Source organism: Leucoraja erinacea, chromosome 11 (genome assembly GCF_028641065.1).
Source record: "Leucoraja erinacea ecotype New England chromosome 11, Leri_hhj_1, whole genome shotgun sequence".
NCBI classification, from domain to species: Eukaryota; Metazoa; Chordata; class Chondrichthyes; order Rajiformes; family Rajidae; genus Leucoraja; species Leucoraja erinaceus.
Window position 1 is genome coordinate 28,545,850 of NC_073387.1, and position 26,426 is coordinate 28,572,275.

General features: G+C 39.4%; 2 protein-coding genes across 2 annotated transcripts in view; one reads left to right on the forward strand and one right to left on the reverse strand.

The window, feature by feature from the left end:
- The window catches only part of LOC129701620 (catenin alpha-1), a 110,304-nt gene that overhangs the window by 24,915 nt on the left and 58,963 nt on the right, over positions 1 to 26,426 (reverse strand). The window contains exon 8 of the mRNA XM_055642932.1: positions 6,872 to 6,952. Coding sequence (XP_055498907.1) covers positions 6,872 to 6,952 — 81 coding nt within the window. The remainder of the gene's footprint in view (positions 1 to 6,871; positions 6,953 to 26,426) is intronic.
- lrrtm2 (leucine rich repeat transmembrane neuronal 2) lies at positions 16,508 to 26,277 on the forward strand. The gene is made up of 2 exons (XM_055642933.1): positions 16,508 to 23,094; positions 23,367 to 26,277. Exons 1-2 carry the CDS (start codon positions 23,091 to 23,093, stop codon positions 24,917 to 24,919), a joined length of 1,557 nt encoding a protein of 518 aa, XP_055498908.1. The 5' UTR covers positions 16,508 to 23,090; the 3' UTR covers positions 24,920 to 26,277.

Genomic DNA, 26,426 nt, shown 5'->3' on the forward strand with positions numbered 1-26,426 from the left:
GTGAAGCGAAGGCAGTACTGGCAACACAACAGCATATGATATTTCATAAACATTTGAAAAGTTAAAGCATAGTCAACATTCTGAAATCACAAAATGTAAGATTTCAGAATGAGAAAATAGTAAAAGATGCTCATTAAGTGTTGATGCCAGGAGTATCTACAACTAGCATCACAACCTCCTACGACCTACCTACGACCTCCTACGACCATGCTGCGAGTATGAGTCAAGGGCAAACTCGACAAAGGTCGTGAATTAGGTAGTGAAAATGGGACAGGCCCTTTAGTTGAATCTATTGTTCACAGGAAACTGCAAATTTGCACAGGGGGCAGCTCAGTGGCGCAACAGAAGGGTTGCTGCCCAACAGTGTCACAGAGACCTGGGTTCCATCCTGATCATGGATGCTGTCTGTACAGAGTTTATATGTTCTCCCTGTTACGGCGTGGGTTCTCTCTAGGTGTTATCGTTTCCTCAGACATTCCAAAGACGTGGAGGTTTGTAGGTGAATTAGCTTCTGTGAAGTTTCCTGAGTGTGCAAGGTAGAACTAGTGGATGGGTGATCGCTGGTCGGTGTGGACTCAGTGGGATAAAGGGCCTGTTTTCACTCTGTATCTCCAAAACTAAAACTAATGATTCTCCTATCTTCGAAAAAAATATCATAGGATAAACATTTTGTAAACAAAGCCCAATCGGTTGGTTATTTCAACGTTTCCCTCACCATAGGCAAATGTGAAAGTAGAAAAAATACTTTCTACTATTTTCCCAAATGGAGAGAGAATCCAGAAATCAGAGGTGCAAATGGACTTGGGAGTCGAATCGGTAGTAAGGAAGGCAAATTCAATGCTAGCATTCATTGTGCCCGCCATAATGTTAGGGACAAAGACTCGTTATTTATTTATTTGCCTCTGTACTCCACAATTTAGTTGAATCTAGCATGCAGAGAGAGTACAGAGGAGATTTACTAGAATGTTGCCTGGGTTTCAGCAACTAAGTTACAGAGAAAGGTTGAACAAGTTAGGGCTTTATTCTTTGGCGCGCAGAAGGTTAAGGGGGGACTTGATAGAGGTTTTTTAAATGATGAGAGGGATAGACAGAGTTGACGTGGAAAAGCTTTTCCCACAGAGTAGGGAAGATTCAAACAAGGGGACATGACATGAGAATTAAGGGACTGAAGTTTAGGGGTAACATGAGGGGGAACTTCTTTACTCAGAGAGTGGTAGCTGTGTGGAATGAGCTTCCAGTGAAGGTGGTGGAGGCAGGTTCGTTTTTATCATTTAAAAATAAATTGGATAGTTATATGGATGGGAAGGGAATGGAGGGTTATGGTCTGAGCGCAGGTATATGGGACTAGGGGAGATTATGTGTTCGGCACTGACTAGAAGGGTCGAGATGGCCTGTTTCCGTGCTGTAATTGTTATATGGTTATATTATATGGTTAATTTCAGATTTGTAATAGGAAAGAAATCACATATGGTTAAAATTTACATTGTCAGATTTAAATAATTTTTATACATTTTGATTTCACCATGTAGAAATTACAGCAGTGTTTATACACAGTCCCCCCCCCCATTTCAGGGCACCATAATATTTGGGACACAGCAATGTAATGTAGATGAAAGTATTTTGTTGCATATCCTTTGCATGCAATGACTGCTTGAAGTCTGCGATTCACGGACATCACCAGTTGCTAGGTGTCTTCTCTGGTGATGCTCTGCCAGGCCTTTATTACAGCCATCTTTAGCTTATGCTTGTTTTGGGGGCTCGTGTATGAAGTTGTGGAATAGCAATGTTATTTAACTTCAAATCCAGTTTAATGACCACGAGGTTGCAAGGCTACAGACAAAGCCCCAGTATCCGAACAAAGAGCCGCCTACCAGAACCTCCACCGTGACATGCATGCGCCAGATACCTTCCTCCAGGAACGGTCTCTACAAACACCCGACATCGACTGTGAATGCAGTAACTGATCTACAGCTCGTCTACAGTTCTACAGTTTTCTCTTCAGCATATAAAAGGCATGCTCTATTTGGTTCAGATCGGATGATTGACTTGCCCACTCAAGAATTGACCATTTTTTAGCTTTAAAAAACTCCTTTGGTACTTTGGCAGTATGTTTGGGATCATTGTCTTGTTGTAGAATGAACCGCCAGCCAATACGTTTTGAGGCATTTGTTTAAACTTGAGCAGATAAGATGTGTCTATACACTTCAGAATTAATTATGCTACTACCACCAGCAGTTATATCATCAATGAAGATAAGTGAGCCAGTACCTTCAGCAGCCATACATACCCAGGCCATAACACCCCCACCACTGTGTTTCACAGATGAGGTTGCATGCTTTGGATATTGGGCAGTTCCTTCTCTCCTCCATACTTTACTCTTGCCGTCATTCAGATATGAGTTAATCTTTGCCTCATCTGTCCACAAGACCTTTCTCCAGAACTGTGGTTGCTCTTTTAAATACTTCTTGGCAAACTATAATCTGGCCATCCTATTTTTGTGGATAACCTGTGGTTTGCATCTTGCAGTGTAGCCTTTGTATTTCTGTTCATGAAGTCTTCTGCGGACAGGGGTCATTGTCAAATCCACACCTGACTCTTGAATATTTCTGATCTGTTGTACAGGCGTTTAGGGATTTTTATTTATTCTTGTCACCAGCTGTGGAGGTCTTCCTTGGCCTGTCAGTCGTTTTGCAATTAGTAAGCTCACCAGTGCTCTCTTTCTTCTTAATGATATTCCAAACAGTTGATTTTGGTAAGCATAAGGTTTGGATGATATCTCTAACAGTTTTATTCTTGTTTCTCAGTCTCATAATGGCTTATTTGACTTTCATTGGTACAACTTTGGTCCTCATGTTGATAAACAGCAATAAAAGTTTCCAAAGGTAATGGAAAGACTGGAGGAAAGACTAGGTAATTAGAGCTCTCTTATACCTGCATTAAGTATGCAATTAAACTCACCTGAGCAATTACAAATGCATGTGAAGCCACCTGTCCCAAACATTATGGTGCCCTGAGATGGAGGGACTATTTATAAACACAGCTGTACTTTCTACATGGTGAAACCAAAATGTATAATATTAATAAAATCTGGCAATGTACACTTTAACCACATGTCATTTTTTTTCTATTACAAATCTCAAATTGTGGAGTACAGAGGCAAATAAATAAATGACGGGTCTTTGTCCCAAACATTATGGAGGGCACTGTATATCAAGAGGACTGGAATACAAAAACAAAGATGTAATGCTGAGGCTCTAATAAGGTGCTGGTCAGGCCGCATTTGGAGTACTGTGAGCAAATTTGGGCTCCATATCTGAGGAAGGATGTGCTGGCTCTGGAGACGGTCCAGAGGTTTACAAGAATGATGCCAGGAATTAGTGGATTAGCATATGATGAGCATTTGACAGCACTGGGCCTCTACTCACTGGAGTTTAGAAGGTTGAGGGGAGACCACATTGAAACTTACAGAATAATGAAAGGCATAGATAGAATGGATATGGAAAAAATGTTTCCACTGGTGGGAGAGTCTGGGACCAGAGGTCACAGCCTCAGAATTAAAGGGCGCTCTTTTAGAAAGAATGTGAGGAGGAACTTCTTTAGTTAGAGGGTAGATAATCTGTAAAACTCAGAGGGCTGTGGAGGCCAAGTCAGTGGATATTTTTAAGGCAGAGATAGACAAATTCTTTATGTTTAAGCAGGAACTGCAGTTGCTGGAAGATCGAAGGTACACAAAAAAATGCTGGAGAAACTCAGCAGGTGCAGCAGCATCTATGGAGCAAAGGAAATAGGCAACGTTTCGGGCCAAAACCCTTCTTCAGACTGATGGGGAGAAGGGCTTTGGCCTGAAACGTTGCCTATTTCCTTCGCTCCATAGATGCTGCTGCACCCGCTGAGTTTCTCCAGCATTTTTATGTGTACCATAAACAAATTCTTGATTAGAACGGGTGCCAAGGGTTATGGGGAGAAGGCAGAACAATGGGATTCGGAGGCAGAGATCAACCATGATTGAATGGCGGAGTGGACTTGATGGGCCGAATGGCCTAATTCTACTCCTATAATTTGTGAAGACCTATATGTTATTGCTTAGGGCTAAATACTCAACTTAAGTTGGCTGCAGTTTTCCTAGTGACAGGATTACATGATACCCTTTGTTGGATCTCATTGTTGGGATCATTCAGTTGAAAACCTCCGATGAGGGAAAAACCTCCGATGTTTAATCTAGATACAATCGGCTTGCCCTGTTTCTGGCCCCAGATTTCACTAGCCTTATTCATTGTAACATTTTACTATTGAGGAAATTGATGGATATAAAACATAATATTTAATATTGAATTTACATTAAAATTTGAATAAAATGTAATATTGAAGAAATTGATGGACATAAAACAAAGAATAGATACCAAATATAACTGCTGCAAAAAATGCAGGAATCCATTATGGAAATTATAAGAGTACAATTAAATAATACAACAATTTGAAAGAAGCAACTTGATTTTATGAAAAAATCTTCAAGCCCAGGGCATCATTAACAGGGCAGATAAAAGGGAATAAATAGTTGCATCTTACAGAAATTGAAGCATCAGCATTGATATTTGGCCTTGGGACAGAGATACATGGAACTCCTGCAGTGATGTTCTAAGGCTCGGATAATTAACCTTCAACACTATTTCCTTCATGCAAGATAAGACTTCAAACTATGGAAGGTTTTCTCCTTCATGCTCATTGACTTTAGTATTTGTCGTAGTAGTTGTGGTCACTAGTACAGAAAATCCTCGCAATTACCGACCTCTATATAACGGATTTTGGTTGTGGAGGACCAAGGTGTCTATTTGTGGTGGTGTTTGGAGTGGAGCACAGCGTTCAGCAGCAGAAAGGCAGTAGTGGGGAGAGAGTGAGCAGTAAACACTGCTGAAGAGCAACGCATTGGGCATGGGTTTGAAGCAGCTGAAACAAAGCAAGGTCCCGGGGGCATTGAATGCAGACGCACCGCATGCCAATGCACCTGTGTTGCCCTCGGTCGCCTAGTAATGGCGTGAGGCTCCCGTTGCACCACTTTCCACTTCTGCCAGGTTACCGAAAGAGCTGGCGCCAAATAGCGTGCTTCCGGTTACGGGAGCAGAGAAGGCGAGCAGCATGAAGGTGGAGTGTGTATCGGGCCCATCCCTGATGTACTCCGTGAGAAGCTGGGGTTTCTGTGGCTTACTGGCCTGTGAAATCCCCCTGGTTTAACACCTCTGACATTGCGTTTCTTCCCATCTAACCTTGGGTTAAACTAGTTAAAATTTACTGCCCAAACTCAGATATAGTGGACAATCTGCAATAACGGAGATCCCCCCCACTGTGGTCCGTTATAGCAAGGGTCTACTGTAATGATATTAGATTTAGTTTCAATAGTTTCTGGTTACTTAGAATGAATTACAATTCGCCAGCTGTCTTGAATTGGCCAAATAGTGTCCTATTAGGCCAGGGGTTGTTAGTACACTAGTTCAACCACTACAATACCACTCTACATTACTTCTTTTCAGATTGTGAGCAATGTGAAGAGAAATTGAAATTGCAGTTGAGGAGGATCGAGGAAAAGCCATCATACCATTTGAATGTTCAGAATGACACTGTTTAAAGTAAATGAGGCAGAAAGTAGAAATACCTTAAAGCCTAGCATGCACACTTTTTTACTTCAATTTCAGACGGCGAACAGATTGAGTTTTGGGACATTTTTTACTAATTTGAACTAGGCGACCAAATTACTGGTGCGTTACAAAATAAATTGTGGATGTCCATTGGAAACAATGATGGAGTTAATTTATCATTGCACTTTTCTAATGATCAGACTAATAATCCCTTCCACCTAGTCAACTGTGCAATTTGATATTCCTTTTCCAGTATTGGTGAATAGCAAATATTAATAGGAAAATAAACTTAAATTCTTCCAAATAAATCAAATACTTTAATGACAATAATCTAATAATTCTTGATGAATGATCCTTGTTTCCAATGTTCTTAAATATAGGAACAATATTTTCAATATAATAAGCAAGGTGATTGTATTGTCAATTCTATAATTTAGTTAAAATTCAGCATTAGATAATAGAAAAGGTTAAAGGGATATCAATAAGGGACATTAATTAGAGGACTCAATATTTTATTTGAACTAAGTTTTTTAATCATTCTTAAAATTTTATGGATAGGAATTTAACCGCCAACATACAAAACTGTTGTCATTAGAGACAAAAAAAAAACTTTATTGTTACCAAGTTTTATATTCCAGATTTTCTAAAACAAAATAAAAGCAATGGTTGTAATGAAAGATTATTTACTTTCAAGAGCAGAAATTAAAAGTTTAAATTAACAGATATTTAAGATGATCCAACCATTTTCAATACTGGATATCGTCTAAATTACAGGTTTTCCAAACATTGTACTGAAACACAAAAACCTTTACCACGTCACCTGTTGTTTTTAAAACAGAAAATTTTCAATTGTCAAATTTTGATTTAGAGCCAAAAGGATGAAACCTTCAATCGTTTTCTTTTTTTTTCTGCACAAAGATTAGCGGAGCTACCTCAGATTTAGAAAATGCTTTGGGATAATCACAAACACAAATTAATTAGTGCTCTTGCAAGTCCTCAATTTGAATGGGACAATGATATGCCTGAATTCAGGAGCTGCTTGGGTTGGACAAAATAAAATGGTTCCTGTCAGGAAAAAGGGGATAGAAATTGGTCCTGTGGAAAATTAAGTACATAGTTCATTTACAAATTCTACAATAGATATTAATAACTGCAGAATACTTTTAAAGTGTTATCAATGCGTCACCTATTTAAATGGAAAGAAAGTTATTTTTAACTGTTATTTGTCTGATTTACTCTACCTGTCTGCGCAAGTCCCTCGTCTTTTTGGTCATTTTGTCAATCGCAGCATTGAGTGCATCACCCCTTTCTTTTCGACCAGCCTGAAATAAAAGTGAATTTTAATATAGCATATTCTGTGATAATATATAAGAAAGTATCCATTTGCAAGAATGAGTTTGCAACAATACAAATTCAGCAAGTTATGAACAGACTAGTACTTTTATACCTATCAAAATATTTTTTTAAATGGGTGATCCTGAATTAATTTCATAAACCATTAATATCCTTTAGCAATGAATGCAGTGTCAAAATTATATTGCAATTTAAACATTACAACATTGGCCCTTGAAATTCAGACACTCAATAATTGTTGAAAAACAAACAAAAAAAACTTTGCAAATTCCATCAAAAACACCTACTTGTGATGCTATCTCCCCACCATCCAGTCCATGCCCTCTTCTCACTGCTACCCATGGGGTGTAGGTATAGAAACTAGGTTGAGGAACCACTACTTTCCCTCAACCATCAGGTTCTTGAACCGACCTGCACAACCTAATCCTACCACAGCAACAGAATACAATGGACCATCTCTAGTACTACCATGGACGTTATTAAATTGCGTTTTGCACTAATGTCTTGCTTTTACAATAAAAACATTTAATTGTCTTGCTTTTGTAAAGATATTGACGTTTTCCTTTCTTTATTTGGGTGGTAATCTTTCAATTATTACCAGTGCCACATATTAGTGAGGGTATCAATAGGAGCATCATCACGCATGGATGAGAAGTTGGTGCAGTGGACAAGGATCCAGATTTTTGGACCATTGGGATCTCTTCGGGGTTAGAGGTGACCTGTTGCACCGGAAATTGGTTGGGTTGGGTTGGGTTGGACCAGAGCAAAAGGTCAACAAGTGCTGATAAGAAAGTGGATGAGATGATGTCTCAAAGGGCAGACAGGCAGGGAGAGATTCCTGATTATGGGGAAAATGAAGGACTGAAGTGTATTTTACTTCAATGCAAGCAATATGGTGGGTATATAGCTGATGAACTTTTAGATAGGCACATGGAAGTGTAGGGAATAGAGAGATATGGACCATGTGCAGGCAGATGAGATCAGTTCAGTGAGGCATGTTTGGCACAAACAATATCAGCTGAAGGGCCTGTTCCTGTGCTGTATTAATGCCCTACTTGAGGGTATTGCATTAGCAACCCAAAAAGTTAAATCACATTTCAAACATTACGATCAAGCAATACTGCTTTTCAAACCTCACAAATATTGAGAATTGTCTGACACTTTAATCAGCATTAACTAGGTCAAATTAGAACAGTGCAAACCTCAACAAAATCTAGGTGCTATGACATTCAGATCTCAAATGTTTGACAATCAGTTCCAAAAAGGGTGTGCTTCATATCTTCCAGTCAAAGACATTCCAAACCAAAACTTTTTTTTTCAAAAAGTAATTCCAGACCATGCTAAAAGTTGCTAATTATTTTATCTGTATAATGCACCCAATTAAAGTACTAGCTTTTTCCAAAATAACAACCTATGCTTCTTGATACAAACTGCGTAACTCTAAATCAGATGAACTGGGACATGAATTGGGATTTCACATTTAAACAGTAACGCCATAATTTTAAAAAAAAACCTCTTGTGCACTAATGTTGCCTTTATTGGCATTTTGCCCGTTTAAATCAAAATGGTGGTACTGAACAACATTTGGGAAAACACAGTAGTCCATTAGAACCCCACCCCCAAATCCCATTAAGATAATGGCTGATCTTTTATTCTCAATGCACTATCCTGCATTAACTCTATCTTTTGATTTATTTTATTTCCCAAAATATATCAACCTAGAGTCCTTTTGGGTAGACAATATAAAATATTCCCATACTCTGTTGGATGGCTGGCATACTGTTCTAGACACTTCTAGAAACATAGAAAATAGGTGCAGGAGGAGGCCGTTCGGCCTTTCGAGCCAGCACCGCCATTCATTGCGATCATGGCTGATCGTCCCCAATCAATAACCCGTGCCTGCCTTGGCTATATTTAAGAGGGAGTTAGATGTGGCCCTTGTGGCTAAGGGGATCAGAGGGTATGGAGAGAGGCAGGTACGGGATACTGAGTTGGATGATCAGCCATGATCATATTGAATGGCGGTGCAGGCTCGAAGGGCCGAATGGCCTACTCCCACACTTAATTTCTATGTTTCTCCCCATATCCCTCGATTCCACTAGCCCCTAGAGCTCTATCTAACTCTCTTAAATCCACCCAGTGACTTGGCCTCCACCGCCCTCTGTGGCAGGGAATTCCACAAATTCACAACTCTCTGGGTGAAAAAGTTTCTTCTTACCTCATTCTTAAATGGCCTCTCCTTTATTCTAAGCCTGTGGCCCCTGGTTCTGGACTCGCCCAACATTGGGAATTTTTTTCCTGCATCTAGCTTGTCCAGTCCTTTTATAAGTTTCTATAAGATTCCCCCTCATCCTTCTAAACTCCAGTGAACATAAGCCTAGTCTTTTCATTCTTTCCTCATATGACAGTCCCGCTATCCCAGGGATCAATCTCATGAACCTACGCTGCACTGCCTCAATCACAAGAATGGCCTTCCTCAAATTAGGAGACCAAAACTGTACGCAATACTCCAGATGTGGTCTTACCTATATAACTGCAGAAGAACCTCTCTGCTCCTATACTGAAATCCTCTTGTTATGAAGGCCAACATTCCATTAGCTTTCTTCGCTGCCTGCTGTACCTGCACGCCAACTTTCAGTGACCGGTGTACAAGGACACCCAGGTCTCACTGTACCTCCCCCTTACCATACCTGACCCAATTGAGATAATAATCTGCCCCCTTGTTTTTGCCACCAAAGTGGATAACCTCCGGAAGAACATCATCGCTGCATTAATCCAACAATTTTATTGTACATTTTATTAAGATCACACCCAATTTTAAGTTTGTGAGCACAGGCCATTCTTCTGACAGTGCAATTCTTGCATTATTCCAGGAATCACTCGCAGTCAGGCATGTTTTTCTATATTAAAAATAATGAAACCCCAGGGAAAATTACATACATCTTTTCTTTCCAACTTATTTGGTCCAGAAAATCACACCTCCCTTAAAATATTGCATTTTTAATGAATGGAACCATTTCACTTCATGCGAGTGGCCTTTTGAGGAGTATGGTTAACAAAAAACTGTTGATTAGATGTAAAACATCAAATGCAGCATGATTTTACAGGTGCAAAACAAGTACCATTTTAATGACAGAAATTCACCAAGTTAGATGGTGTATTATGCAGCAGCAATATTCATTCAATGGAAATGTGTTATGGAATTTTTGCCAACAATTTCTAAATTATAGTGTTCTATAGAGAAAATATTTCGACCTGAAAATAAGGAGGAAATTCTTGTGTACATTTTGTCAGCCATTCTTGTGCTCCTCCTAGTGGCAGCAATATTGGAACAGAGAGGCTTTCTGCCTTTTAAGCCAGGAACACAAAAACAGCAGCATAACATGAAAGGTATGGAGGAATTAGAGACAAGGAGAAATTGTTGTTCCAAGTAGAAATACATTCATAAACAAAAACTCCTCATACAAATAATTATACGTTAATTTTTCCACGGATCTTTTGACATGAAACATTGAGGGTTGTTAGAAATAATGATTGTGCGTACACCGAGGGTGACATGTTGAACAAATCTTGAAACAGAGCCAATGTGATCCTTAACACAACAAAAAGTTTGGCTAACTACTGAAAACATGACACACAAAAGTTCCCCAGTGTGAACTGCATTCACTGGAAACTACATAAAGGATACTCATGTATATTCAAAGTAGGACTCTTATGAGTTTGTGACACAGTACGTGAAACAGTTGTGAATGAAGTTCAGCATAATAGTGTACGCCTAACGAATGGACGAAAATTATGAGACATTCTTGATTTTTTTTTCTGCCCCACTTTTGCACTGCATTCAAAATAGTGTGCCTGATTTGAGAGTTCAGTGTTGAACATGTGAATAATGTATGGTCTAATTACACTCTTGGCTTCAATGGCAAACTAAGTTCAATTAACCAGCCAGTGGATTTGACGATTAGGTTAGTCATCTGGTAGTGTTTGGTGGTAAAGATGCCTGCTTTAGATAGTTCATATCCCAGAAGCATAAGAGGCCAGGGACCACCGATTCCCTGCATAAAATGAGCTAAATTTCAGATCTTGATCTTAACTTTTGCTTTGATGGCCAAAGCAACGTAAACTGACACAATTGCGAATGTCTGCCTCAATTGATAAGTGGCAAGCAGTTGGAGGATGCGGTCTGCATTAACCAGGGCCTCTTCATAGGCCTTCCTTAACAATATGTGGTTACACAGCAAGGGTAGGTTGGTAGATGACCTTTGTTCTGTAGAAGTGCAAGATCTAAATTATCAATGATGGCTTGGAGTTTACCATCTGAACAAATACATTTGCATGTGCCGTCTGTGTACTGCAGTTCAATAATTAAAGTTGATTCTGGAATAGATGCAATGTAGGTTGAATAATAAAGACAGAAACAAGCAACTGCAGATGTCGGAATTGGGACAAAAAAAAAAAACAAATCGATGGAAGACCTTAGCAGTCAGGCAGCATCTATGATAGGAAACGGACAATTGTTATTTTGGGCCAATACCTTTCCTCTCGACTGAATGAGGAGATATCTAGTATGGATTGAACAGTGTTCATTGCCCAATAGGATGGTACAGTGGCACAGTGGTAGAGTTGCTGCATTACAGCATCAGACACCCAGGTTTGATCCCGACTACGGGTGCTTTCTATAGGAAGATGTACGTTCACCCTGTGACCGCTTGGTCTTCTCTGGGTGCTCCGATTTTATCCCACACTACAAAAGGTTTGTAGGTTAATTGGCTTCTGCAAATTATCCTTATGTGCAAGGCAATGCTAGTGTACAGGGAGATTGCCAGTTGCCGCGGTGGGCCCAAAGGCCTGTTTCCACACTGTATCTCTAAAGTCTAAAGTAAAGAAATCAAGGAAACCAAATAGCAAACCATCTACCACCATGGCAGGCATCACCTGCACTAGATTCAAAAGGGCAATATATTGTCATAGAATCATATTCATATAGCATTGAAACATTCTTTGACCAAACATGTATTTTCTGATGATTAAATACCTAACTGTACTAACTCTATTTACCATGAGATAGTCCATGGCCTACTATGCCTTGACAATTCATGTGGTCATTCAGATAGTTCTTAAATGTTGTGAGAACCAACTTCCAACACATTACCTGGCAGAGCATCTCACATTGCAAATGCCCCCCAAAATGTAAGAAATCTCCCTCTGAGCTCTTCTAATCCTTTAAATAGTTTAAACAAGAATAAGACAAATGGCTTTGATAATTATCAGCACACAAAAGGAATATATCCGGAGGAGGCCAGCTAACATCATGTCAAAGCAGATATTGGTACGAAGCCAGCACCTGGTCTAAAAACATCCCATTATTATTTGCGGGCGCCGATTTAAATTATGTCCACAGTAGAAACAAACCGGTTCCATAAGTTGAAGGTAACATTACTAACAATTGTTTCAGTGAACTTCACGAGACATTTTATACAATTTTGGATGTCATTAGCAGTGCCAATCCTGACTTATGATGAAGAGTGGAAACAAGCCATCTAGGAAAATGAAAAGTTGCCAGTCAAGGAAAAATTAAGAAGGCCTGCTCTAGCTATTAGGGTCAATCCCACAAATGAAATGCCCAAATCATGCAAAGCACAACCTCAGTGTATCTGCTGTTAGTGACAACATTATTTGACCAACTGAGCTGCCAGAGGTGACGTGCTCAATACAATGACACCAATAACATTTAGTAAAAGACTGTAGACTCCAGCTATGGGTTCTCAGCCCCTTATTATTATACTCCCTATACACTCACGATTGTGGGGCCAAATTCTGCTCAAACTCTATTTACAAATTTGCAGATGACACCACTGCAATGGGCCGGATCTTGAACAGTGACGTGACAGTGTACAGGAAGGAGATAGTGCGCTTCATGCATGGTGTGAAATCAATCAACCCCCCCCCCCCCCCAATGTCAGCAAGTCAAAAAAGGAACTGGTCACAAACTTCAGGAAACAAAGAGCATCAATGGTGCTCAAAGGAAGATGGTCGAGAGCAAACACCTAGGCATAAATATCACCAACAATTTGTCCTGTACCAACTAATTGAAGCTGCGTCCACGACCACTACATCAACACCTCTACTTCCTCAGAAGACTAAAGAAGTGCGTCATATCTCTAAACATTCTTGCCAACTTCAACAGATGCACCGAAGAAGGCATCCAATTGGGATGTATTACAGCTTGGCTCAGTCCAAGACAACAAAAATTGCAGAGTTATGGATGTAGCCCAGTAAATTTCAGAAGCCAGCCTCCTCCCTGTCGACACTATCTGGCAAAAACGTCCACATAATCAAGAACCATTTACACACCAGTCATTCCTTTTTCTCTCCTCTATGCATTTATGCACAACTCACTTCTGTTATATTTTATATTTTAATCTCCATTTTCATATTCCTATTACAATAACAAAATTGGTGTTGGCACCAGTGCACTATACAACTGTCTCTATGGCACAGGACATAGCCTAATAACTTACTCCTTCCCGAAGCTGATATTTTTTCTCGATGACTATTCACACTTAAGTGATTTAGTTAGTACAAGCCACAGACAAAAACTAAAAATGTTGCTGTAACTTTCAAACAACTAATCTTTACCAGTGCTTTGAAATCTAATTGTAACTGGACAGAGTGCAAATAGGAAATCTTCTAAACTTTCAGAAAATTGCATTAATCATGTAATTTAAAAGGGAACATTAAAATTTATTTTATTCAGTCTAACCTTGCTTCACATTCAACTGATTTTATTGAGCTATCATGTTCATATTCATAATCTCCTCTACCTATCCTTGCATCAAGAATAGTAACCAGCAGCTTAGCATTCTTTAGTAGAATATTATAAAGAAAACTGAAAAATACCAAGGCATCAGGTGTTAACACTTGTCTCATGGGTTGACACAGATGATAGAACAATTTTGATGAAGGCATAATGCAGATCTAATATAAATGCGCTGGATTTTTAATGTTTCACACTATATTACTTTAATTATTAACAAGAATTTTAAGATTTTATAAATTTGGTTTTGTTAAAACATCATCATCCTACACATTTTATAAAGAGGCCTGATTATCTTGCCCAGTAAAATGCAACATAAAAAAGGCCTTATAAATCACTGTTAAAACTCAATTCACCTGAAAATGTTATGAACACTGTATGTGCAGGCTAAATCTGAAACCTCAGCTAGTTAGAAATATGTAACCACAAATGAAACGGCTAAATAGCAAGGAATAAAAAGCAAAGCTGAATTTTTACATTGTTGGATAAAGTTGTGTGAACTCCACAGTGCCCTCCATAATGTTTAGGACAGACCCATCATTTATTTATTTGCCTCTGTATTCCACAATTTGAGATTTTTAAGAGAAAAGTTTGCATGTGGTTGAAGTGCACATTGTCAGATTTTAATAAAGGCCATTTTTTTCTATGTTTTGGTTTCACCATGTAGAAATTACAGCAGTGTTTATACATCGTCCCCCATTTCAGGACACCATAATATTTGGGACAGAGCAATGTCATGTAAATGAAAGTAGTCATGTTTAGTACTCTGTTGCATATTTTTTGCATGCAATGACTGCTTGAAGTCTGCGATTCAACTGAAATATCTCCTGACCATATTTGTGATGTATATGACTGACTGCAGAAGTAAAACCTGGATAAATCCAACGTATAGTGAATGTTGCTCATTAAATAACTACAGTACTGATACTCCATATTAAGAGCATTGATTTGCCGTTAAAATTAATTCTGTAATAATGTGTCAACGGTAGCAGTGACAATCGAACACTGCAGTTTTAATGTTTCACATGTTCACAATTTAATTAATCCATCTTTATGGATTAAAACAAATAATAACATTGGGAATTAAAACATATTTGATTGCATTCCGTTATCAAACATAGTCAATGTTTGCTCTGAAGACATTCCCAGCACAATAGGGTTGTGCAGGATGGATAGATGGCTGTGGTGGGGGGGGGGTTTGAGAAGGCAATCGGTGGGGTGGGGGGGGGGGGGATGGGGGGGGGGGGAGGGGGAGGGAGGGGGAGAGGGAGGGGGGAAGGGGTAGAGTAGGTGGGAAGGAAGGTCAGCAATCCTCGGACAACACCTTTAAGGCACGGAAATCGTAATCAAAATATGGAGGGCACCAGGGGACGGGGGGGACAGAATATCTTGGCAGCCGCACGCGCATGCGCACACTCACACACACACGCGCGAGGCTTTGGAGGCTCAATCCAGCGCTAAATACAGCTCAACTCTGTCTATCTCACCTGGTCATGCCTGGACTGATGACATATTTCCCGTAAATCCAGGCAGGGCTGTAGGTTAACACGGCGGGAGAGGCAGAGTTGAGCTGGGTTTAGCGCCGCTTCTCTGCGCTGGCTGTGGGCCTGGGGGCGCCGCACCCGTCCGACTCCCGACGTCTCTGGCCACCCTCGGGCGGGGACGGGGATGGTCCAGTGGCGGTTCGGCAGCGATTGCAGCGCCAGAGAGCCGGGATCGATCCTGGCTGCGGTGCAGGTCTGCCGAGAGTGTTTTGGCACGTCTCCCTCCTCCAAATCACCACGCTCTATCCTCAGTCCTACCACCCCACACTTCCGCGTCTGACCGACACCTCCCTCCTCCAAGGGTTTGTTTTGAAAGTGCTGTTGGCGGAGTGGCAAGCAGCGGCCGTTATCAGGGCGGGCGGCGGGAGGTGATGGAGCCGCAGATGCTGTGCGGGGCCCGTCATTCGCTCCGACCGTCCATCACACCACACTTAGCATCTTTCCCACGCATTACAGCCGTCGCCGACACAAAACGTCACGTCCCTTCTCTCCAGAGATGCTGCCTGACCCACTGAGTTACTCCAGTTTTTTGTGTCTATCTTCGGTATAAACCAGTATTTGCAGTGCCAAGCCGGGCAAAATGACTCGGCGTTTTGGTTGCCCAGCGGCACATTGGGTGGTCAGTGGCACCCGAGCAACCACTAATTTCGAGCCCTGATATATGGCTTTGCCACCATCACGACCTTAAAAACTCAGATTCATAAGACATGATATCCCACCTACAATTAATATTATCTGCCAGAACTATCTTCTGCCCCCATTTCGCCCTCCTAACCTCTTCATAAATATGCTACTCAGTTCGCAAAACTCCTCCAGCAATACTCTTCATCCAGTTGCCTATACCTGTCCCATATCACCTTTTTGCTGACCAAAGCCTTAATTTTTCTCGTCATCCAAGCTTGCTTACTCCCACTTGCCTCGACCTTCACTCAAACAGTGTGGGTCTGCATGCCCTAAACTCTTACCATCATTTTCAAAAGCATTTACCTTTTCAGATGGTCCTTTGGCCACAAGTTCCAATCACCTTGAACAAATTCTTGTCCAATACCATCAAAGTTGGTCTTGCACAGATTCACAATTTTAGCTTGTGGGCCCATGCTGTCTTTATCCACAACTATTTTGATCCTAATTTGGTCGCTTTTGCATGGGAAAGTGTTGTAAGATGGGGAGTGGGTAGTCAGGATGGAAAAGGCTCGCCCATGGACATTTCACTAACTTGCCCTTTCCCATCTATGAGCAGATCAAGTTTTGCCCTCGCCTTTGTATGGTCCTCTACATAGTGCTTGAGGTGCTTGTCATGGTGGACAATTGGGAGATGGTAGATAGCAATCACCACGAGGCTTACTTAACTGCTACTTTTGAATTCTTGCCATGTGACTTCATGGGCATGAACACAATTTTGTGGGCTCCCAAGTTATTTTATTCCCAACTGTTGCAACCAATATGCTCCATCAGTGGTGTAAGACTATCCAACTAGGTGGAGGAGATTGAAAAACTGAACAAAGGTGATTATTTGGTGAGCATTGTCTTTTGTTTGCATAAACGGGCTGTGAGGTAGCTCTCCCAGTTGAGATACCAGAGCTTATGGTTTTCAAAGAAAAAATAGAGGTTCTTAAAAATCACTGAACCAATTGAGTTTTAATGACAATCCAGCAGTTACATAAATAATTTGGAATGAATATCCAATCTAAATAATTGAATTTAAACTTCTGCCACAAAGGAATTAGAATTAAAATCTGCTTCATTAGCTCAGGCTTCTGGATTACAAGCCAGTGACTAGCATTCTTCCTGAACCATGATTTCCCTTCCATTAATGGTGAACAAAGCCCCAGAATTATCTCATCTATTTCCTGCACCTCTGCTCTCACTCCCTTCCAAGACAGAGCAGACCTTTCAGTTCTTTATTTCCACCACACCAGCCTCTGCTTTCACAGGTGATCTTTCGAAATTTCTGTCAACTTCAATAAGATTTCACAAAGCATACTCCTTGTCCCTCTACTTTCAGCATGTCATAGAAATGCTCTCCCCGACTCCCACACTGGTCTAGAGACTTCCATTCTGGTTCCATCCTTCGGCTTAAAGCAGCATCTGCAGTTTCTTCCTACATATTCCATCCTGGAAGTCTCTTCCAGGAGAGACTTCTCTTTTTCATCCTGACTATCCACTCCCCATCTTACAACACTTTCCTATGCAAAAACAAGAGATGCTTCACCGTCCTTTCATCTCATTTCCCACTATCCAGGGATCCAAGAAGGTGATGCAGTGTTTCACTTGCACTTCTTTAAATCTGGTTTACAGCATTTGGTGTTCCCAACATGGTCGTAATTCAATGAAGAAACTAAAGATTTCTCTTCCAGAGATTGCGTGATCACTTTACTAAGAACCTTTTCTCACCCCTTGGAGTGACCCCAAGGTTCTGGGTGCCTCTCCTTTCTATTTGCCATTGTACTTCCACTATGACCTTTCGGCCTGTGGCTCCTACACCGGTTAGAAAAAGAAGAACGCAAGGCTGAAGAACAACACCTCATCTTCCCTCTGAGCACATTGCTATCTTCATGACTTGACATCAAATTCAGGCAACCAGGAAATGGATAGCAGATGCAATATCATTTAACAAAAAAAAACATTCAATTGACCCCTATTTTCTCCTCCACTAGACTCCATGTTAAATGAACCATGCTCTGCAATTTCTGTCACCCCAGAACAGGATACATTGGTTCACTGTTCCTTCTCAATGAATACTCACTTTATCTCATGACACCTTACTGAGCAGCACAACATTTCCCTCATACATTCTGTGGCCACAAACACCCTCCAGGTCAAGCAATGATTTACTTATGTCATGGTATACCGTGTCCATTCAGTATACCATGTTGTGCTCATAATGCATTATGGAAGCAAACACAAGTTGAATGATTTAGCTGCCTGTCACATTAATACTCCAATTTCACTTCCACTTCTGGCACTCCAATGAATGAAGCGCAGCACAAGCATGAGGAAGAATCACATCTTCAGAATAGGTGCATTGCAAGCTTCTCAATTCAACATTTAATTTAACAAATTCAAATAATCAGCTATTCCTGACTGCTATCTCACAATATTAGGATTCACCTTCTATCCCCACTTCTTTCACACATCTAGTAATTTCAAATCTTCTGCAAGTTACACTGCTCCAAACTTCCTTTTGTTAGTTATTCAACTTTACTGCACCCCTTTTACTAGTTCCATCACAACGTGTCATTCAACCTCATATCCACCACCCTATTGCTTTCCTTTCTTTTAGTTCTCTGCCTCCTACCCTTTTATCTCCAATTTAATACTTTTGTTATTTAACTGCCCCAAGCTCTGATGAAAGCTCAGTGAACTAAAATATTTTTTTCTCCATAAATACTAACAGATCTGGTGAATATTTCCATTTTGTGTGACCACACTCAATGTTGGTTGTTGTAATACAATGGTTAATGAGATTAGATATGAAAGTGGAATGGCACAGCAGGCTTGAGGTATGACCTACTCCTGCTCCTATTTATGTTCTTCTTAACTTGACGCAATGACATTTGTAGTTGATGTTGCAGTCAATTAAAAAAACACATGGAAAACACAAGGAAATTTGGGCCTGAACCACTATTCCCTTCTTTACCAGACTCTCTTCATCACACATCAGCTGTGAGATACATCATTTGAACAAAGCAGATCAAGTTTGGCATTTGGATGGAAAGACAACACATGCACTTTAGCACAACAAAAGTTGAATCTCTTAAAAGTTGATTAAAAATGTGAACTGAAGTTACAATTTGGCATAGTGGTGGCACAATTAAAGATGCTGCAACTCCACTCCAGCAACATAGATTTGATTCTGATTTTGGCCCTCTTCTTCCCTTAACAGTGTGAGCTTCCCTGGGTACTCTGGTTTATTTTTATGTGCTAAAGACACACTAGTAGGTTAAGTGCTTCTAGTGTTTGTGGTGGCAAGAAAACTGGGAGTTGAAAGGCATATAGGAAAAGATAGGATACATAGATACAAGTGAGGGAATGGTAATCATAGGAAAGGTTTGAGAGCTGGCATAGGCTTGGTGGGCAAGTACGAATTGGAGAATGTTTTAATGTAAACCAAGAATCATCAGCTTTCACCTTCTACTTGACCATTTGGTTGTAAATGGTCAAGATCGGTCATTTAAAACCAAGATGACTCATGCAGATTGTGTCACGTAACATCATTAAGTACCAGCAATCTGCCCCTTTACCCAGGATTAGATACAAGAGAACCTGATCACCCTCAAAGAAAATTGAACCCAAATGCCAATATGTACTTGTACCAGAAGACAGCAAGTGTTAGACATCTACTTTTCAATTGTATTTGCATATCTTAGAAGATGTGAAATCACAAACATATGGGTGTAAAGATAAACTGCAAAATATTCTGTGTCTTAGACTTTTAAACATAATTACTCTATAATCAATTACTACTTTTAACTTGAGCTCCAAGATGCAATTGCAATCTCAATGCAAAATACATTCATAAAGTTAATTGCTTACACTACCATCTGTCAGTGCAGTTGGCATTAATGCTGCAAATGCCATCTTTCACATTTCCTTTTAATTTGGTATTTTTTGCTCTATCGTGATGCAACCTTTGGTGTGTACTGCTCTGGGCTTTTGCTGCAGTGCAACATCGCGAACACCATAGCAAATAACATCACTTCTAACAAACTCTGCACCTGAATTTTTTAGAAATATTTATTGGTCCTTTATTTCCAAAATTACCTGACAGAAATTCATCTACAACCATCTTGACTATAAATCCAATAGTACAGGCGAGGTATCATAATCAATGAAATCAACTATTAAATAAAATACAACAAGCCCAAGATCCATTATTACGGTTTAGTGCATACTATTGATGACAAAATTCTAACCACAGGTAATTTTATACCATGCTCAATGTTCAATAATTTGAGCACAGCAAGATAAGTGCTGTTCACAAAGCATTACAACTGAAAGTTTTCCAAAATTGTATTTATTGCCAATGTGAACATTTCTTTTTGCTTTGGGATGGCCTATTCTGCTGTATGATTTTACCAAGTTGGATGCAAAACAAAGCATTTCACTGTACCTAGGTACATGTATCAAAGTAACATTAAACTAAATCAAATTCATGGACATGCCTTCATTTTCAAACAGAATTAGCTGCAGCTCATTTTACAACATTGTCGACTGAGAGGTCTATGTTGGAAACTTGCAGTGGTATTCATGGTTGGAAATTGTGAAAGATTCTGATTAATATCAAGTACTTTACCAGATGTGAAATTAATGACTCAGAAACTTCTAGAATTTGAATTTAAATACTTATAAATTAGAGATACTGAAGTTCCATGATGAGAACATTCAGAGATATTGCCAATTGTATTCACCATTATTCATACTTATTTATCTGGACACAAAGTTTGGTAAACCTGCTCTACTTGTCCAATATTTTTTCAATTCTTAGAACATGTCAAAGCACTTCAAAGGCAATAAATTGTCTCTGAAGCATGCTCACTGCTGTAATTTAAGAAAAGGAGACAGTTAATTAAAATACATCAAGATTTCATGTACAACAATAAGATAAATGACCAGATAATTGGCTGAATGATAAAGCTTTTTAACTCGACCAGAATTATCCTGCTCTTCCTTAAATTTTTCACAACATCCTTCTGGGGTAGCCAGGCTTTAGTTTAATGCTTTTCTTTTCTTTTCCGCTTTATTCAAAAGAAGGCAATTCTAAATGCAGCATTTGCCAAGTATGTTCATGAAGTAACAGATTATGTTCATAAGTGAATGGAAGGTACCTTGAACCTACAATATACAATAGGTGCAGGAGTAGGCCATTCGGCCCTTCGAGCCAGCACCGCCATTCAATGTGATCATGGCTGATCAACTCCAATCAGTACCCCGTTCCTGCCTTCTCCCCATATCCCCTGACTCCGCTATTTTTAAGAGCCCTATCTAGCTCTCTCGTGAAAACATCCAGAGAACCTGCCTCCACCGTCCTCTGAGGCAGAGAATTCCACAATGTTGAAATCAATAAGCAGGAATGCTACTAGTCTATTCACTGGGGAATGAAATTTCAGAAAATATTAATTCAGATGGTTTTTGGCCATATGTAACCATATCCGAAATCGATTAAAGGATGATTGGAAGTTAAAATACATGATATTCTGAGAACAAAACTCATAGATTCATTAATCCTGCTTTATTAAGTTTCCATGAATGTCATCCAACAGTAAGAGGACCATAACATATTTAATCCACCACCTTGCCTTTTTGGTATTAAATGCAGCATCCTATAATTCATTCCACGGTTTCAAAGAGAGCAGATGATTAAAAAGTGACCTTTGTTGAAAGTGAACTCGCAGACTTCAAGGTGGGGCAAGATAAAGGTTTAGTTGCATAGCTATTTACTGTTCCTTCTTCAGTTACGATCAGTTCTGTAGTTACTAGAGGGCAATGTGTCTGCAGAATTTTACAGCAGCAATGCAGAAATAGAATAGATGATGAAGGGAAGAGTTTTAGCAGTTGTACGTTTGAAAATAAAAGCATTAAGCCACAATACAAAATTAGCTGGAAGCATCTAAACATGTTAAGGATTACATGAAAATAATACTCCAGTTTAGCATACATCCTCAATACAGATTTCATTAGGTAAAATCTTGTGGGGCCATTTTAAAGCTGTTGTGCCTTAATGTTTAAAATTGATGTCATATTAAAGGTTACAGACAGAGCTATCACTCATGAAATGCAGTAAAATTCCACGCAAAGCAATTTCGATTTCTTCATTCTAGCATCTTTAGGAATGCTTTCAGATCAGTATTTTTGTTTTACATATAAACAGCACAGTGTAATTTAAAATAGGGACAACACCTTGCAGAATATATCAAAAATATTAAAATATTCAACCAAGCAACTTGAACCTGAAAACATTTTTATGATAGCTGTATTACCTTTTTCAAAGGTAAGCTAATTGTTTTATTTTAAAAATGATTTGGTACAAGGCAATTAATGAAATAAGAATAGGTTATAATTCTCCTGTTAAGCACAGCTTTAGACAAATTATTTACAATACTTTCCCGTTTTATTTATTAGTCATTTTCGATGCTTCAATGTCTGTTCATCCAATTTGCAGACTGCATGCAGCATGAAGCTCATCATCATGCTACTGAAAAGCCTGAAAACATTGCACGTCACAAGCTTACGCCAGCCTGCCACCAATCTGCAAGTCTGCGTTCTTGCAGCACCAGCACAGCATTCCGTTCCAAAGAAGCTTTCAGTCAATGTGTTCACACCGCTAGCTAGTCTCTGCACAAGTACTTCATTACCATCAACAAGTTAAGGACAGGACCACCAGCTGTGCAGCCGAAGGTTTGGGCTTCAATTAAGCAATTGAATGGACAAGAGAAGGAAATGTTTGTTTTCATTCATTCGCGAGAAAAATTGCTATAGTACTGAGCCAGTGGAAATCAAAGCAGGGCAAGAGCAAAGCTTTGGGAGGAAACGCTACAGCTGAGATAGGTGAAGAATTACTATGGCATTTTTCTTTTTGCCTCCAACTGGAGTACTCGTCATTGTCTTATGTAAAAGCAAATAGAAATCCCTTTGTATTGTGTCCTTTCAAAAGCTGCCTCTTCCACTGGAACTTCTTTCCAGCTCACTGCTCAAGTCGTCTTAACGGAAGGATAGTTGAATGCAGTCTCCAATGTGCAGGAGAGAATGGGTAAGTGTTTTCTTTTCAAATGAGATTTTCAAAACCCCAAAAGGGAAGTGATGCAGTGGGTAAAGGGGGAAGGATCATTTACTTATCTTGCTGAAAACAAGTAGAATGTTTTTGCCTTTAAAAATGAAAATCATGTCTTAAAATTCTATCATCGTCAGCTACTCTAAAGAGCTTCAGTGGGGGAGGGGAACAAATGCCTAAATCAATCAACATATATGATGGGCTGTTTAGGCTGAAATTTTAAATGAATTTCATTTGATTGCCACCTACAGGTTTGCATTCGAAGTGGCCATTGGGGGGGCCAACAACGGTGGCATTGTGTGTGATGAGCATGTTGTTGAAAATGCTGCCTGCCTCAAGCGCAGCATGTCCACAGAAATGCAGATGCGAAGAGCTGCTCTTTTACTGCGATTCTCAAGGTTTTCAAGGAGTACCCGATAACGTCTCCCATGGGTCTATTGGCTTGTCACTCAGGCACAATAGTTTTTTTGAACTGCAAAACGATCAGTTTACAAGCTTCAGCCAACTTGCATGGCTCTATTTAGATCACAACCAGATTTCTGTTATTCAAGAGGACGCTTTCCAAGGACTGTATAAACTCAAAGAATTAATCCTCAGTTACAATAGAATTGTGCGTCTGGCAAACATCACGTTCAGCCAGCTGATTAACTTGCAGAACCTGGACCTGTCATTTAATCAAATTACATCTCTACAACCAGAGCAATTCCACAGCTTACGGAAGCTTCAGACTCTACATCTACGTTCCAATTCACTAAGGACCATTCCCATAAGGGTTTTCTGGGACTGCCGAAGCCTGGAGTTTTTGGATATAAGCAACAATCGTTTACGAAGCCTGGCTCGTAATGGCTTTGCAGGATTAATCAAACTCAAGGAGCTTCACCTAGAGCACAACCAGCTGACAAAGATTAATTTTGCTCATTTCCCTCGGCTAATCAGCCTCCAGACACTATTTTTGCAGTGGAACAAAATTAGTATCTTGTTATGTGGAATGGAATGGACCTGGGACACATTGGAAAAACTTGATGTGACAGGAAATGAAATTAGAACAATTGACCCTTCAGTTTTCATTACCATGCCAAACCTCAAGATACTTCTGATGGATTCAAACAAGCTAACCAGCCTGGATGCTCAGATTGTTAACTCGTGGAAATCTCTAACTCACATTGGTCTTTCTGGCAACATGTGGGCTTGTAACAAAAGTATTTGTGCTCTGGCATCCTGGATAAGCAATTTCCAAGGCCGATGGGAGAACTCGATGGTCTGTGCTGGCCCGGAACACACACAAGGCGAGGACATCTTAGATGCCGTTCATGGATTTCAAATCTGCAGCAATCTTTCAGCAGCCACCACACAAATAACCACTGGCTATACAGATCCCACACGGGAGCCAGAAACAACCGAGTATGTAACAAAATTAACATCCTTAGACTCCACTACAGAGGATATTGAAAATCCAACTATAGAAACAACTGCAGAAGACTTCTTTGAGCCCGATAATACTCTCTTTACACACAGGATAATAACTGGAACAATGGCTTTATTGTTTTCTTTTTTCCTCATTATCCTTGTGGTGTACATTTCACGGAAATGCTGCCCGCCTACCCTGAGACGTATAAGGCACTGCTCCATGATGCAACACCGAAGACAAATTCGCCATCAAGCTAGGCAGCCGATGGCAGATTTATCTACACAAGTACCCTATAATGAATATGAGCCCACCCATGAGGAAGGCGCACTGGTGATCATAAATGGTTATGGACAATGTAAATGTCAGCAGCTGCCTTATAAAGAATGTGAAGTATAAATTAATGAGCTCATGTAACCAACATACACAGTTTAAGAAATGGGATATCTGTGAGTAAAATGCTTTCAACTTTTAACTACAGAACTGAACTTTAATATTTTTTATTTCCAGAATAAAGTTACCAAAATTCTGGCAGTGGTTCTCTTTCTCCAAACTGTACTTAATGCTTTAAATGAAATTAAGCTTAAATATTTCAGTCTGGATTTAGAAGTGGCCGTTCTAGTTATTTATTTTTCTAACTGGTATTTTACCCGATTGTGGCAGAAATTACAAAGAGTTTTCACACAGATGGTTATGGCAAGTTAAAAAACATTTAAAACTTCTTAAGCCTCTTTAAGATAGACAGGTGTTAACAATTTTGTCTTCTTTCATCGTTGTCAGCAATCAACCTTCAAAAAAATTAATAAGACCTTTAAATAAACCAGCTGGTATATGTTAAAATATCAGGCTCAATTTGATGTTGTGCCCATACTGTTATTCAAGGTGGAAATTAAATTAATGGCAAGTTGTCTTGATTTTGAGATTTAAAAACAAGTTTTCTGAAAGAGGCGATGCTTTTGCTGGTTTAACAATTCAACAGTTTACAACTGAGGTAATTTAAGACTGTTAATAGATGCTTTCATAAAATGTGTTTGCAAAATACTCAATTGTATAATTTTCCTCAGTCTTGAATAAAAAGATCTAAAAGCTTAAATACCAAGATGAAAGGATCATAGGATATCACAACTAATATCAACTTCAAACTTTCAATAGAAATCAATTTTATGTTTGTATTATTGCTCTCATATTTATGTAAAACATTTATTTGCAGTTTGGTAAATGTCTATAGTGATCCATTAAACCACTGCATTCAGCAAAGCTGCAACGATTAGGTTGAAGGCATAAACTGCAATTGGGACAGTTAACATATCAGCAAGCAGTAAAATAGAATTGTATTTCAGTCTGGATTTAGAAGTGGCCGTTCTCGTTATTTATTTTTCCAACGTATTTTACCCGATTGTGACAGAAATTACAAATAGTTTTCACACAGATGGTTATGGCAAGTTAAAAAAAAAAATTTAAACTTCTTAAGCCTCTTTAAGATAGACAGGTGTTAACAATTTTGTCTTCTTTCATCGTTGTCAGCAATCAACTTTCAAAAAAATTAATAAGACCTTTAAATAAACCAGCTGGTATATGTTAAAATATCAGGCTCAATTTGATGTTGTGCCCATACTGTTATTCAAGGTGTAAATTAGAATTAATGGCAAGTTGTCTTGATTTTGAGATTTAAAAACAAGTTTTCTGAAAGAGGCGATGCTTTTGCTGGTTTAACAATTAACATGTTACATAAATATCATGCCCGATAAACATATTTTTAAAATTTCTATTAAACATATTAATTTAAAATGCCATATACCAACGGAGGAATGGAAGTATGTGGGAATTACCTGGAATTTCTAATTGTGCTATTTTAGGTAGACTAGAAGGTACTATAGTAAAATCACAAGAATGAGAGAGGATAAAC